This window comes from Acartia tonsa, chromosome 14 (genome assembly GCF_053477335.1).
Source record: "Acartia tonsa isolate MP-2025a chromosome 14, ASM5347733v1, whole genome shotgun sequence".
NCBI classification, from domain to species: Eukaryota; Metazoa; Arthropoda; class Copepoda; order Calanoida; family Acartiidae; genus Acartia; species Acartia tonsa.
Window position 1 is genome coordinate 21897270 of NC_137273.1, and position 16184 is coordinate 21913453.

The following is a 16184-nucleotide window of genomic DNA, read 5'->3' on the forward strand; positions in this document are numbered from 1 at the left end:
GGTTTGTAATGCAATAGGAGGCATCAAACTTCTATAGGGAAAATTAGTTTTGTTTCATTTTTTGACAATTTTCTTTTATTTGTTTTGTGTAAGATTTTACTTACCAATGCCCATCTAAAAGTCACTTGGAATGTTGTGACATGATGTGTTATAGATGGATATTCCTTTAGGAAAATAAGTTTTTTTTAAGTTGTATATACAAAAAAAATATTTTATGCAAAGACTTGCATAAAATTATTACTTATAGATGATGTTAACCTTGTTCCCTGTCAAAATAAGTTAAAATGATGAGCTTAATCTTTCCACAAATTAACCTTTGCTTTTTCAGTTCATATACCACCTAGTGGTCATGCCATTTTCTTTGCGAATTAGCTCGAATAATTGCATCTTCAGAAGCCATCTTATTTGTGGTATTTAATGACATCTTTTATGCGGTGATCAACTAGTAATTTGCGCCCTAACGTCGAAGTGCATATTTGGTTTAATCCAAGGGTCATGCAAAGGGGTCTTCTTTTTCTTTTTGAATAAAATAATATAGGTACACTCCAAGGTACCCATACATAAGGTATGAATTGTTATTACCCTTTCTTTAAATCAGAACTAGACAGAGCACAAGTGATTTTCTTTGAACCCCCAAAAAAATGAAATTAATGTGTATATTACATATCATATCAATATTTTTATGAAGTTTAATAAATCTCGCAATGTAAACATTATTGCAAAACTGTGTTTTTTGTTTTTAAACTTCCAAATTAAACAAATAAACAATGTCTTTTTGCGAGATAAATATTGTTATTTAATAAATACAATTATCATATCATGGGTTAATAAATCAAGACACTTTAAAGTATCAACATCATGCAGTGGGCTTTTATTTTTATAGTGAGTTTAGTTCAATTCAATATTTAAATAAATTGATTTGTTCTATAAAAAACTATAAATTAACATAACTTATTTTATAAGAATTAAGATAATAATAAGCAAATCAGATGACTTACCAAATATTAAAGTTGTTCTGAATCTGAAAGAAATTCCTTTTTTGGATATAAAAATCTTTTACTTTTGCTACTTTCTTACCCTTATGTCATTGCTTTTCTAAAACAAATAAAACATGTCCTGGATAACTCTAATCTGAGTTACATTATTTTGGTTCTAATTAGTTTTTATTTTTTTTTCCTTTATCTCTTGACAGATCCTTTTTAGTCATAATCCTTCTAGTAATATTTTATAGTTATAAACCTTATTTTATTTGCTTATTATTATGTATTCTATATAAAGGTTGGGTTAACAGTTGTGACTGGACAGCAAGAATGCAAGGTAACTAGTTAGAAATCTCATTTTGTTACAGACAGTGAAATAGAAATATCAATTGTGTATAAAATCATTTCTCGTATTCATTCGAATCCGGTGGATAGGAACCGGTTCTCATCCATACAAAAAAAAACTATGTCTAGCATCGTATTATATCCAGCTTTCTACGAATATAGAAATGGGGTATTCCTGTCCAGTTTTTTGTTTAGGAATGAATATTTCTTACCCGAGGGAATAAATGATGGACCGATAGGTCATCATTTATTCACGAGGGTAAGAAATATTCATTCCTAAACAAAAAACTGGACAGGAATATCATTCTCATTTAAACAAAAAACTCATTTTTATGCTAGTAAAATGTGGTTTAATTTTGGTTTTTAAATTTCATTTATTTCCATGGTATAATTTTTCTTTCTTTTAGTAATTAATAAAAATTATAAAATCTTCCAAAAAAAATTAAAAATCTTCTAAAATCATACCAGGGATATAAATGAGATACCAGGGAAATAAATGAATATTTACATCCACTATTTAAGGGGTTGTTTATATGGGAATGTACAATCATAAGATTAAAACTAGTTTTAATCTCATAATTGTACATTCTATATCCGCGGAAAGCCGTTTATAATACGATGCGAGAAATAACTATTCTCGTATTCATTCAAAACCGACTAATGTCTGTTGTATTAGAACCGGTTCTCATCCTTACAAAAAAAATAATGTATTAAATATAGTTTTCTAAAACTATATAAAAATGTACAATCATAATCCTCGGGGCTAAAAAACTGGTTTTTTTTTATCTTATCTATAATACAAAGTAGAATGTATGTCCGTCTGTCTGTTTGTCTGTCCGTCCGTCCGTCCGTCCGTCCGTCCGTCCCTTAAGATCTCAGTAACCACTAAACAGATCAGATTCTACTCTTCAGGAAATATACCTACTGGTCCTGTGGTGGTTTTAGGCTATTTTCTTGGGGGGTGGGACACCCCCAATCCCCAAAAAACAAAAATCCCCCCCCCTTCCATTGTTTTTGTTTTTTAAGAATTTGCTTAAGATTTCCTTGGTCCTTTCACAAATTTCGTCTTTAAAAAAAGCCACTAGTAATTGTATATTTTATACCGGCAGGAAGCTGTTTATCATATGATGCAAGATATAACTATTATAATTTTAGAATGCAGTTTTTAATGCCTGTGTACTTCCAGAACCTTATACTGCTGTCAATGAAAATGATATTGCTGCATGTGCAGCTATATGTAGTGTAAGTGTATTACTAATGTAGATTATTAGGGTAACTTATTAATCTATCTAAAAATTGAAACTGTTGAACGATTAATTTTCCAAGTCAGCTCAGTGTTAATGTTAAGTATTATTCAATTGATTTAATTCCTCACAAGTATTATATTTTTCTTATTAGATGGTATCGTTTTGATTATAGGTATATGCTGCAACAGGAAGTTGTTCTATGTATTCATTTGAAGCAAATGACGGAATTGGTGAAAATTGTAAGGTATTTCATTTTAGTTTTATATTTTTACTAAAACACCAATAAATATTATATAAGTTTGTTAATAATGATTCCTTGTCATAGATCTATGATATGCAAACATCCATACCAGACTTTCAAGCCGCTTGCAACGAGGTTGGATTACCAGTGCATGATGAATGTATTTTCTATGATGTAAGTTTTTTCAATTCAAATACCTAACTCTTCAAAGAGAAAATTACTATCAATATGATAAATAATATATAGTAAACTTAATTTGTATTATTATGAAATTTTTAGGATGAATGTACAGTAACCAATTTATGTCCTACCTGTACAGCCTGTGGAACTGGTACTTGCGGTGGCTACATGCAAATGGACTGTGAGGTTATTGTTTTTATGAATGCTTTCAGCATCTTTTCATTTAAAATTATGTATAATTATTTATAAAAATTTTCAAATGGTAAATTTTCAATAGTCTAATTTATAAACTTTTTAGTTTCAAGGTTTAATAATGGAAAGGCATCCTGGTATACCATTTGATACCTGTCAACTGCTTTGTAGAATAGAAAGAGCTACTTATATCCATTATTACAGAGAATCTAATGATTGCTACTGCATGGCATCAGGTAAGGCATAGTTATATTGGGTTTAGTACCTTTCGTGGCAACGCCTCTTAAGGAGCTTCATCGTATTTTCACAGTAGGTTAGGTGATTAGGTTAGATGATTGTCCCGCGTGGTTAGGCTATTGGCCCCTAAGGGTTAGAGTCCCCTGCAGGAGCTAGAAAAAGGGTAAAGCTACTGTGAAAATAAGACAAAACGCCCCTGAAGAGGCGTTGTCACGAAAGGGACTATACCTGTTGTATCTAGACAGAATATACATTTTTATAAACTGAGTTAATCAAAACTAAGTAATCTTTTCTTTGATTATACTATTTCTTGTAGATAAACGAGCATGCAAAAAACAAGTGGTTCAATATGGAACTGATATTAATACTTGTAAGTTATTTTTTAAAGTTATTAGAATAACAACAACAAAAAATTTAATAAATAAGAATATGTTCTAGGTAGTGATGCAAGCAAGGTATCAAGTGCTAATGAAGAATGGATAGAAGATCCCTCATCAGGTGTCCCACCCCCCAAGAAAATAGCTTAAGACCATTACAGAAGCAGTAGGTATATTCCCGGAAGAGTAAAGCTTAATCTGTTCAGTGGTTACTGAGAAATTAATCTTTAGACAGACCGACGGAAAGACAGACAGACATCGTTTTACTTTGTATTATAGATAGTTATTTCCAATTTTTTAATAATTTTTTTATGACTTTAAAATTTTTGAACATTATTTTATTCTTTTATCTATTATTTTATTTTAGAAAGAATCCACAAGATGTATCAGAACAAAATGATAGAATAAATTGTTGCTTTAAAAAATAATTTTTTTATTTTAATGAAATAAACTTCAATGAAAATTATGTTGTTATACACTATTTCCTTTAAGCTAAAAAATTTATGCAATTTTTAAATTATTAATATTAAAATATGAGCGCGTACCTTCGGCATCTCGTGGTGAAAAAATGGTCTTAATAGTATAATTGTACATTTTATATCCATGGAAAGTTGTTTATAATACGATGCGAGAAATAACTATTATATTGTAGTGCATCTGCTCGTTGTCAAGAGGGTGATAAGATCATTGCATCATGATACACTTAGAGTTAGAGAAGAAGGAATGCCCTAGCCCTAAAATGTGCAAGTCAGTACTATACACAATTAGAATTTCTGGGAATAGTCCCTTTTGTGGCAACGCCCCTTAAGGGGTGATTCGTCGTATTTTTAAAATGGCTTTTGATAGGTTATTTTAGGTTATATTTAGTTAGGAGATTGCCCCACAGAGTTAGGCAATTGGCCCCGCAGGGTAAGAGCCGCCCGCATGGGCTAGAAACAGGAGAAAAGCTACCGTGAAAAAAAACGAAGAATCGCCCCTGAAGGAGCGTTGCCACGAAAAGGACTATACACGAATTTCTAGATAAAGGTCTTGTAATCAAAGGGTTGTTTGTCTGAAGGATGTTTGGCTATAATTATTCACTTTAAAAACATGATTTGGTTTAAAGATACACTAAAATAATATCCCATCCTCTACATGTTATATTTAACCATATCATGCATGAATTATAAATCTGAACAAATATGATTAAAACTAACTAGAATTTTGTTATTATTCTGCAATTTTACACCACATTTTTCATAATTTCAAGTTTTGCCATGTGATCAAACTTTTACTTCCTCCATCTGAAAATAATAATATATCTAATGCAAATTTTATTAAGAAGTAAATAAATCACAGTATCTGATAATTGTTTTTTTTCTATGCATAATTATTAAAAAAAAACATTTTTTGAAAGACCCTGTACGTACAAAGTAGCTTCATGTCTGTCGATCCGTCCGTCTAAAGCTTAAGAGCTCACAACCCTTCCAAGAACAATCCCCCTAGAAAAAAATGACTCCAACCAAAAGACAATTTTTCCCCTTTACTTAAAAAAAATGACATATTGCCCATTCCAACATGATCAATATTATGAATATTAACTTTTCACGAAATATAGCATTTTAAGTAAATATATATATATATAAGCCTTTCTTAAAATTGTATATATGTACCTTTTGTATATATATCAATAATAACAACATATAGAATATTTGTAAAAGTCAGTGTAAAAGTCAGGCTTATATATTTACTTAAAATGCTATATTTCTTGAAAAGTTAATTTTCGTAATATTGATCATGAACAAGAAATGAAATGAAATGAAATGAAATGAAAATGAAATGAAATGAAATATTTATTTTATGACACATAGTAAAATAGGCATACATATATACATGACATAAATAATCACAAACAAGCAGTAAAATTGATCATGATTAATTAATTACAGTATAATAACAAGGTTAATAATATCCACATAAGACAAAAAAGTTAATATACGTGTCAAAGGACTAAATAATCTCTCTCGAGGTGATATTAGATAGCCTTTGCAAATATCATAGAAAAATAAGCTAAAAGGTAGTGTGAATCTTTTTATTAAAACGAGAAAGTAAACATTTTATAAGGGTATATTACAGGGATATGAATAGAGAAAGGATTTGCAGACGGAAATGGTAGGATGATTGTGTGAGTGTGTGTGAGTTCATATTAATGATTAAAATACTTATAATTAAGTAAAGAATGGAGAATTGATTAATCTAAGGCTTGTAAAACAGACAACATAGATCAGGTTTTACATTCTTAGGTGGCAAGAACGACAAAGTAGTCTATTACATGTTATATCTATTCTTGAGAGAATACATTTTTTAAGCTGCTTCTTAAATTGATTTAGGTTTAAGGCATTTTTTATATTGTCACGGTCATTAAAACTATTCCATGTATTAGGTAGAGAACAAAGAGGAAGCCTCTCTACTAAGTTGATTCTGGAAAAAGGAACAGTGAGATTATTATTGTTCCTCAAATTATAGTTACCATTTAATTCCCCCCTTCTTGGCCACATATTATTAAAAGACCTGGGCAACAAGTTATTTATGTACTCATAAATAAATTTTAATTTAAAATAAAGTGATAAAGATTCAAAGGGTAAAATATTGAGCTCTTTAAATAAAGGTCGAGAATGACTATAATAAGTTGCTTGCTTAATACATCTTACAGCCATTTTTTGTTTTGTTATGATACCAGTAAGATTTGAATGTGATGCACACGAATAAATAAGGATTCCATAAACCAAATGACAATGAAAAATAGAGAAATACAGAGCCTTGAGGGCTTTTTCAGTAAGTAGACTTTGGCATTTTCGTAGACAAAATAATGATTTAGAGAGTTTTTTGTTCAACTCATTTATATGAACTTTGAAATTCAAGGCTGGGTCCAGAAAAATACCTAAAAATTTTATAGCTGGAATATCACTTTCATGGTTGACAAAGTCAATTCTATGTCTAAGTAAAGGGTTAGGGTAAAGGGTATTTGGTTCATTATCATCAAAATAGAGATTGATTTCATTCCAAGGAATAAGAGAGGGGGTAGGATAAAATATAGTGAATTTTGTTTTGTTGGGATGTAATGACATTTGATTAGCCCTAAACCACTGGGAAATATTTTTGAGTTCTGCATTAACAAATTCAACAAGCTCATTCAGGTTTTTACTAGATGCTAATATAGTGGTGTCATCACAGAAGAGAAGGACTTTTAAAAGTGTTGTTTTAGGCAAGTCATTAAAAAATATAAGAAACAAAATAGGACCTAATATGCTACCTTGGGGCACTCCACTATCTATCTCTAATGGATCAGAATCAAAAAGGCCAAATTTAACAAATTGATTTCTACCTGTTAAATATGATTCAAACCAATTGAGCATATTGCCATGGATGCCAAATTTACGTAACTTCATCAGAAGAGTATTTTTGGGAACACAGTCAAAGGCTTTACGAATGTCACAAAAGATTCCAATTGTATACTCCTTGTTATTCATAGCTTTACTAACGTGATTAAGTAGGTGAATCATGGGATGAAATGTTGAGTTGTTTGGCTGGAATCCAAATTGTAGTTCATCAATAAGATTATTTTCAGAAAGATATGCTTGCAAGTTAATAGCAATAAACTTTTCTAGAATTTTTGAAAATATAAGAAGTAGAGAAATTGGCCTGTAATCATTAAGATTAAAAGGGTCTCCGCCCTTTTTGAAGACAGCAGTTACTTTTGCAATTTTAAATTGGTCAGGTACCGAACCAAGTTCAATTGATTTATTGAAAATATGGCATAAAGGATCTAAAATATAATGGACAACTTTTTTTAATAAGAATGATGAGATTCCAAGGTTGTCACAAGATTTTTTTATCTCAAAGTTATTAACAATTTCGGTTATATTTGCAGGTGTGATTGGGGGAATATTAAAAAGATTGCCAGATTCTTCAAGATAAGAATCAGGTGGTCTGTCAGTAGGTGGTATAGTCTGTCGAATATTAAGAGCAATACTAGAGAAATGCCTATTAAATGCCTGTCCTATGTTCTTTTCACCAAGAATGTCATTACCTTCAACAATAATTTTATCAGTTGTAAATTTTCTTTTTGAGTTCAAACCAGCTGCATCTTTAATAATTTGCCAACTCTTTTTAAGATTGTTTTGGTTGGAGACAAGAAGATTACTGTAATATAACTTTTTTGCAGTTTTTAAAACTTTGTTATAAATATTTTTATATTTAGTATACAATTCCTTATTCTCAGTTGTTGGAACTTTTGCTAATCTAGATTGTAATTCAAATTTCTTATTCCTAGACCTTAATATACCGTTGGTCATCCATTTTTGAATGAAGTGGTAATTTTTATTAAATCTGATTTCTTTAACAGGAAAGTTTTTCTCAAAAGAAGATTGAAATAAGTTTTGGAAAATAGCATAGCTTTCTGTAGGGTTATTTTTTTCAAAGACTTCATTAAAAGACAAATTACTTAAGTCATCTTTAAAGCTTTCAATATTATTGTCAGAAAAGACTCTGGTGGAAATTACTTTTGGGCTTGGCTTGTGTTTATTAGTGCTAATAAAATGAAAAGTTGAAAAGTGATCACTCAAATAAGTGGTTATTATTCCAGCAACCATTTGATCCTTAATATCATTTGTCCATATGTGGTCAATAAGTGTAGCTGTATTATTATGGGCTGACACTCTAGTAGGATTAGAGATCAGCTGCAGGAAGCCAGCGCTGAAGAGCATGCTGACAAAATCAGCTGTATAGTTATGTACATTGTAAGATAATAAATCTAGATTAAAATCTCCACAGAGAATAGCTTTACATTTTCTCTCATTAATAGAATCTAAAATACCTTGAAAATGTTCCAAAAAAAGCTCAATTTGCATATTAGGTGTGAGATTGTTTACACCAGTGCTAGGAGATCTGTAAAAATTACCAATAACAAGTTTTTTCTTGTTGTTAAATTCTAATTCAATAAATAAGCTTTCAATAATTTTTTCATGAAAAATGGAGTACTCATTTAGAACAGAGAAATTTAAAGATTTGTTAATATAATATGCTACCCCTCCACCAACGAAAGTTGATCTTGTTTTAAATACAATCGGATGATACAAAGATATTTCAAAAATGGATGGAATGACAATGGAGTAACATTCTTGTATACAAATGATGTCAAAAATAACCCCTTTTTCTTTCCAAAAATAAATTAAATCAGAAAGGCTAGAAAATTTAGCATTTATGGATTGTAAATTTATACTTAAAATAGAAATGTTTTTAGAGTTATTAAATTTTTCACAAAATTGATCAGGAGAATAATATGAACTATCTAAGTCAATTTCTTTATAAATATCAAAATCTTCGTTGTCATCATATAACAATCTATGAAAATTGTTGTTACTTAAATTGTCTGTTCCAAGCCTATGGAATGTTTCATTCATTTATATTAGATCTAATAGTAGGAGAGAATAATAATCCCACACACACACATACGTGGTAAAGTATACAGGTAAAATGAAGGGGGAAAGAGTAATCAAAAGGGAAAAGGGGCGGGAGAAGGAGGGAGGAAGGAAATAATATATACATGTGAGAAAAAAAAGGGTTGAATTTATCATTTACGGCTAAGAAATTATAGAAGTTTAGGGTGTCCGACAATTTTTAAAAATAAGTGATAAGGTTAAGTTATCAAATCAGATTTACTTTAATTGAAGAATGTAGAGGAATTAAATTGTTACATGAAAAAAAAGTAAAATTAAAAACTACATGAGGTGGAATTTTAAGATTAAAATGAAATTAATTCTTTCTATGAATCAGCATTAAAACGAGAACGAGCAAGATCATTATCATTTGGCAATAAACCTGTAGTTTTCACAACTTCACCTTTAGGAGCTCCATTAATCACATCTTGCCAGCCCTGATTTTCATTTAGAGAATTGATGCTGGCAGCTCCAGGACAATCTGAAGACTTCTGACTCCCATGGGCTCCACGACCTCTCCCAGCAGGCTGACCACCACGTCCACCAGGCTGCCCCCCACGTCCACCAGGCTGCCCCCCACGTCCAACAGGCTGCCCCCCACGTCCACCAGGCTGCCCCCCACGTCCATCAATCTGACTGCCACGCCCTCCAGATTCTCTACCTTCTCTGCCTGGACCTTTTGATCTCAATTGGCGATTGTTAGAGGGAAGATCTGCTCGGCTTTTTCTACTAGCTGCTGGATCATGAAGTGCAGCTACAGCCTTATCAACAACAGCTGATGGCTCAATCCTTATATCATCTACAAAAAATACCTCAGAGTGCTCAGCTTCAGTAGTGCCATCTCTAGAGGCTGCCTGTCCTTTGCTATCAGCCAGGGAGAACCTAATGTTACCATCAAAAGCCCAAGCAGCCTTGACTCTAGCGTCTTCTTTCAAAGATAAGAGATACTTGTGATTTCTAGCAGTTAGGTCAGGATAGGCAGAGTAATATTTTACCCCCATAGTGGCCTCAGCAGCAGTTGGATTCGGCATATATTGCCTCTTATATCTAAGGAAAAGATTTCTCATATACCTGGAAACAAATCTTATAATTATGGTTCTAGGTTGATTATTCTGTTTCCTACCAACAAAGTGACCATTTGAGAGAAGGTCAAAGCATTTGGGAACGCAGTCAAGCTTTTCAGGACCCCATTTAGTGTTCACATCAAGGACTTCAGGCTTAGGGGTAAGCTTTCTCAACACAGGTTCTATGACAGCATTATAAGCTGTTGTCATACAAGCTTCATCAGCTCCAGCTTTTTTGACTAGATCAGAAGGCACAGATAGCCCATGTATCCTGACTGCCCAATTTCTTGCATACTGTTCGTTGCTATTGCAATATAGCTCTAGCTTAGAAACATTAGGTGGAGCTTTTTTTTCACTATCTTTAGCTTGGCATATAAGTTCAATGAGTTTTTCTGCTGTCACATTATGCTCAGTGAGAATCTTTGATAAATTCTCAATATTTTTATCACTTTGAATTTCACTGTTATTAGTCGCCATTTTAAAAATAGAAAATTGTTGGACACCCTAACACCAATAATTTCTATTTATAAGTCATACAGGATATGTAGAAATTTACGTCTGGTCAGTTCAGCGGTCAAATATCAACTATAAGAAAAGGGCTAACTTAGACACATAGATTTATTTTTGTTCAACATCTTAAGTATTTTTTCTATTTATACCCACATCTATCCTATTATATAAAGTAGTAAAGTTTTTTTTGTGTTTGAAGCTAAAAATAAAATAAAAACACTGAACTGATTGATTTCTCCATTTTTAAGAAATCTTCACTCAGGTCCCGGGTGGTTACAAGCTGTTTCATTTTTATATTAAAGCTTTGGAATGGTTTTAGTATATTTTTCAGACTCTTATTTCTTTTTTCAATATAATAGAACCCTTATATGCTAGGGGCTCAACTGCTAGTTGAAAATAATCAGAAAGAGATACGTCGCTCCTATCAAAGTGCCTCTTTAACACTGAATCCTCCTCCAATTTTTTTTAGAAATAATCTAAAATAAGGGACCAAAATTTTTTGGGGGTGGGGGTTGATTTACACTCACCAAAATGTTTGGGGAAGGGGGGGGGGTAAATACACCCTCCTAAATGGTTGAGGTTGCCTTATTTCTGTATTATTCTGTTTTTGCAGCACTTTTACAAAAAGGTATTTTAAAACAAATCGCCGATTTCTATATTTCTGCGCCTAAATGTTTCACATTTCCTGTTCTTAATGGAATTGTGTTCCGGCCGTATTCCAATAATGGATTTATTATTACTTGGATCTTACACCAGATTTTCATGTTCCATAATAAAGTGAACTCTGTAGCGGGCAAAAAGAACGATCTCCCCCATCCCCCTCCTTTACCCCATTCCCTCCCCTCCTAATGGATAAATGGCCCGACCAATAAAAGCAAGAGGATATTGCAACCTAAATTGACAACAATTTTTCTCCTGTCAAAATATTCACGTATATTCTAAATCCATTATTCCAATCCAGATAGGAGAATCATTGCAGGTAGAAGGTATAACCAACAAGCGAAATAAATCTAAAATAATATTTGGAGGACAAATGGAGAGGTCATCAATTTTACGATGTGTTGCCCCCCAACGACAGCTGAAAAACATGTATAGGTTTCGTGATTTTTTTTCCGAATTAATTTCATTGTTGGTATAAGCTGGAATCATTGAGTATTTTGAATCTTTTATAAATCTATTTAGGAGACTGCACTGGCTCTATTTATTCTAATATATGAACAAACCTTTAATTGCACGACCTTTGTACTGAAGTTCAAAATGTTCACACTAGTGGGTTGTTCTGTTATCAATGTAGCAAGCGGCTACGCCCCTAGAGACCTCTAGGTGCGTTTAAGGTAGGGGGAGGAATCGACTCCCTCCCCAAAAGTAGTTATAAACCTTTCCAAGAACCATGAGATGCTACACTAAAAGAGAGAACCATATCGGTTCATCGGTTACAGAGATCCTTCGGTACAGACGACACAGACACAGGATAACTACGCCCACCAATGTCAAATTTAACGTCTTTGGGTTTCAATCAAATTTTTTAATAGAAAATAACAATTTTGGTATTAAATGAAGTTAATAGTAACTCCTCCAATTGTTAAATTTTAAGCCAACCTTTTAAAATCTATGTTTTTATCTGTTTTAAAATTTATAGTGTCATATTCCAAAACTTTTTTTGTATACTTATTCATGTCTTCTTTTATTTACGTCATCAAATTATATCTTAAAGCTCGGGCTCTCAGCAAAAGCAGTCAAGGAGTTCAACGGGGGGGGGGGGGGGGTCATTCCTCTTCCCTTGCTAGCTAGGAATTATTGAATGAATTTAATTAAGAGGAAGATTTTGTTAAAAAGACAAAAATTAGCATGTCTTAAATTGACGTAAGGTAACGATGGTTGCTACGCTTTCTTAATCGTAACTAACTGTTACAGGCATAATTTTTTTTTTTTGGGGGGGGGAGGTTGGGAATTTTTCATTTTTATTTTTTTTTTTTGGGGGGGGGGTTACAATTAATGTATTCTTGACTTTAAAGTAAGGTTTGATGTTTCTAAAAGTTCCGCTAAAAGTTAGACATTAATACATATTTTTAAAGGGGTAGCTTTTGTTTGTTTTTTTATTACTTTAGTTTACTGCATGTTTAGTATTTTAGGGTTTTTGGATGTATTGACATAGAGAATGCATAATTGTAGAGCTGCTTCATACAAGCAAGTGCACATGCAATTTTGAGAAAAGTTTGTCCCACAATTTAATTACTCCAACAAATCAAAGTCAAAACGTGAAACTTTAATTAGAATTTCTCAACTTTATTGTGAAAATGAGTATATTCACACAATTTTTATCGGCGGTTTCCTTCAAAGTGCTTTTAAATAAATTGGAAATAAGGGGTAGGGCAAGTTTATTATGCTTTTTTCGGGTCCCTTTTTAGTCCCTTTCGTGGCAACGCTCCTTATGGAGCGATTCTTCGTATTCTCACAGTAGCTTTTCTATTCTTGGGCAGGGTAGGTTAGGTTTTATTGGGAACTCATATAGGTTAGCCACTTAGGATTAGGGCACCTCAGGTATTGGTCCCGCAGGGTTAAGGATCACCTAAAGAATAGGAATAAAGATTGATACTACTTTCCCCCTTTATACCCAATTTATTTTAGAAGTAAAGGGGGGAGGCCCGAGGGTGTGTTAGTTGGGCACTTTAATGGAAATCTATATATGTATTTTTTTTTTTTTTAACGAAGCAACCCACATTTTATTCAAACATTCTTTTTAAATTTTAAATCGATCCGGTTTTAGGTTTAAATTAAGAATAAAAAAAGTGTTATCAAAGACTACTGCATGCAAATCGAGTTTCCTCAGAATTAATACATTATGAAGAAAAAAAGCACATTTTGATGCTTGCTTTTGATTAGGTTAAGTGAAGGTAAAAGAGATTTGGAGGGTTAGTTCCCCCCTAGAGCTTTCCCCGAAAAAAATATTTGCTAATAACCTGATTATGTACCTGCTAGATGTAAAAAAAATTACCGGTATTTTGCCAAAATTTTGGTCTGCTCTGACATGTAAACTATGAATGCACAGGGAGGCTGGTCAATTGCAAAGATCACGTAAGGTTATGTGCATTAAGACTTTAAAACAGGATTATTTCCAAAAGTTTTTATAATTTATCCTCTTTTTTATAGGCACTAACTTTAAGGCACTACTATTCTAATATGATGTCATTTTTTATAGGCACTATAAATGGTTCTAGGACAGACGCAGAAACGTCGGAGTGGACAAACGCAGGAGTGTTAAAACACTAATTTAATTTCTATACAGATTAGGTTATGTTAAAATATGAATGTACAAATAAGCCCCCCGCAGGGGTTAGGTATTAAAAAACCTATAAGGTGGTTTAAAATAGATTAGGTTAGGTTAAGTATCAACTCCGACGTTTGGGACTCCTGCGTTTGTCCTAGGACCCTATAAAGAGCTCAAAAAGACGGTTTATTTTAACTTGACATTTTTGTCGAGTATTAACAGTATCAATGGAAATTTTCAAGGAAAAAATAATTATTTCTGAAATAATTAAAAAATTATTTAACTTAGAATAGAAAAAAGGGAAGGGATAACAGTTTTCGGCGGCAGTGACAGTTTCGAATCCACATTGTACCTCATTAAAGCATCTACCATACCTAACTTCAGCGTTCGAACCATGTTTTAAAGTATTGGTACACATAACTTTACGGGATCCTGGCAATTGGGAAGTCTCCCTTTGTGTAAATGAGAGGTACCAATCAAAGCTCAGTTTCTACATCTATACAGGCATATGAAGCATTGCATTACAAAACTTTTAAAGCAAACTAAAAGAAGCGTCTGAAAAGCAGTTACAAAAAGTGACATGGCTGACAACTTATTCACTGAAAAATCAAACCTCTATCTTTAATGCTCATAAAGCCTCTGAGAAATCTCTGTGTCCAATGCAATGGTTAGTTTCATCTAATAACATGTCTAAAACAGCGTTAATTTAAAGCAAAGCTTTTATATGATTAGTATAGATCCATAACTGATAGCTTATATCGTTTATTTATTAATGTTATGATTGACCTATTGTTTTCAAATTTAACACAATAATTTCTGTATCAAGTAGTTATAATTTAGAAAGTGAGGCAAATCTATGATTATTTTTAGATAGGTTATGATTATTTTTGGCTTTTTTAAAACACAATATTTCAAAAAAAGATTATCATACTATATACGGCTATCGCCCCTTAAGAGGTGATGTCACAAAACCGACAATAAATATCCCTATTTAATTTTTTATAATACTAGCGGATACGGCCCTAGAAGCCTCTAGGGACACTTTAGGCGGGATGGGAAAAAGTCGACTCCCCCCTTTTCAATTTGAGTTTTAAAATAAATAAAAATATTTTTTTGGGGGCGGGGGTCATTTTTTATTGGGAGGGTGGGGACAACCTTCTCTGGATCTATAGGAAGCTTCCCTGTAAAGGAGAATCATATCGGTATAGAGGTTATGGTTATCCTTCGATACAAACAAAAAAGCTTAGTACTTTATATAATAGGAGGATGGATTTCTATGAACATTTCTAGGTATAAAGTTGTAAGCATAAAAAAATCTAACATACATTAACAGATAGGTAAACCTAAAATTATTCTGATACTACTGAATATCTCTTTATTTCCTGAAATTAATTGGTTCAAGTTTTAGAGGCCTTTTGATGTTAAATTAGTAAATACCTAGTAGATAGTACTTCTCACATCTACCTACATTGCAATTATAGCTGCAGGGATTTAAGGGATAAGAAAATTGAAGATAAATCAATGTACATCCTTTATGATGATAAATAAAACAACCTTCTTTAGATCAAAATTATTGGTTGAATAGTTCAGACACTGCTCATTTGAAACAACCAATCAAGAATTTATGGAAATGCGCCAAAAATTTAAGACGTCGAATGAGATAACGTGTTTTAAGATTTGGGTATTAGTATGTCTTGTAGTTTAATGTCCCCTCATACTTCCTGAATTATCGCAATAGACAATAGAGATAAACTAGAGGCATGCTTTCTATATCAGCCAATAGGAGAACAGTGGAGGTACATTCCAGACCTGACATTGCATGGTTGAAATTGTGTACAGATTTTGGTGGGAATGGGCATAATTTTTGTATTTCGTTAGCATAAAGATTCCGCTATAAATAACAGACAAAGGAGTAAGTCTGGTATGAAATCACTGTTTAAGGACTAAGGTTGACGAATTTGGGGGTCAGGACCAATATCTAGATATCATATATCAAGTCTTATACTCCGACAAACGTAATAGGAAACATACCCTCTAGGGGGATATTTGTGTCTAGTTTCGACTTC

At 32.4% G+C, this 16184-nt stretch overlaps 1 protein-coding gene across 1 annotated transcript; it reads left to right on the forward strand.

Annotated features, from left to right (window-relative positions):
* Window positions 1-801: 801 nt before the first annotated feature.
* Window positions 802-4265, forward strand: LOC145306198 (uncharacterized). The gene is made up of 10 exons (XM_080148211.1): window positions 802-882; window positions 1279-1317; window positions 2481-2567; window positions 2745-2816; window positions 2898-2987; window positions 3093-3179; window positions 3292-3421; window positions 3739-3792; window positions 3861-3969; window positions 4167-4265. Exons 1-9 carry the CDS (start codon window positions 859-861, stop codon window positions 3947-3949), a joined length of 672 nt encoding a protein of 223 aa, XP_080004337.1. The 5' UTR covers window positions 802-858; the 3' UTR covers window positions 3950-3969; window positions 4167-4265.
* The last annotated feature ends 11919 nt before the right edge of the window (window positions 4266-16184 follow it).

Coding starts and splice junctions, on each gene's coding strand:
- LOC145306198 (XM_080148211.1), top strand. CDS start 859: ATGCAGTGGGCTTTTATTTTTATA. Junction 1,318..2,480: donor CTGGACAGCAAGAATGCAAG/GTAACTAGTTAG, acceptor TTATAATTTTAG/AATGCAGTTTTTAATGCCTG. Junction 2,988..3,092: donor ATGAATGTATTTTCTATGAT/GTAAGTTTTTTC, acceptor TGAAATTTTTAG/GATGAATGTACAGTAACCAA.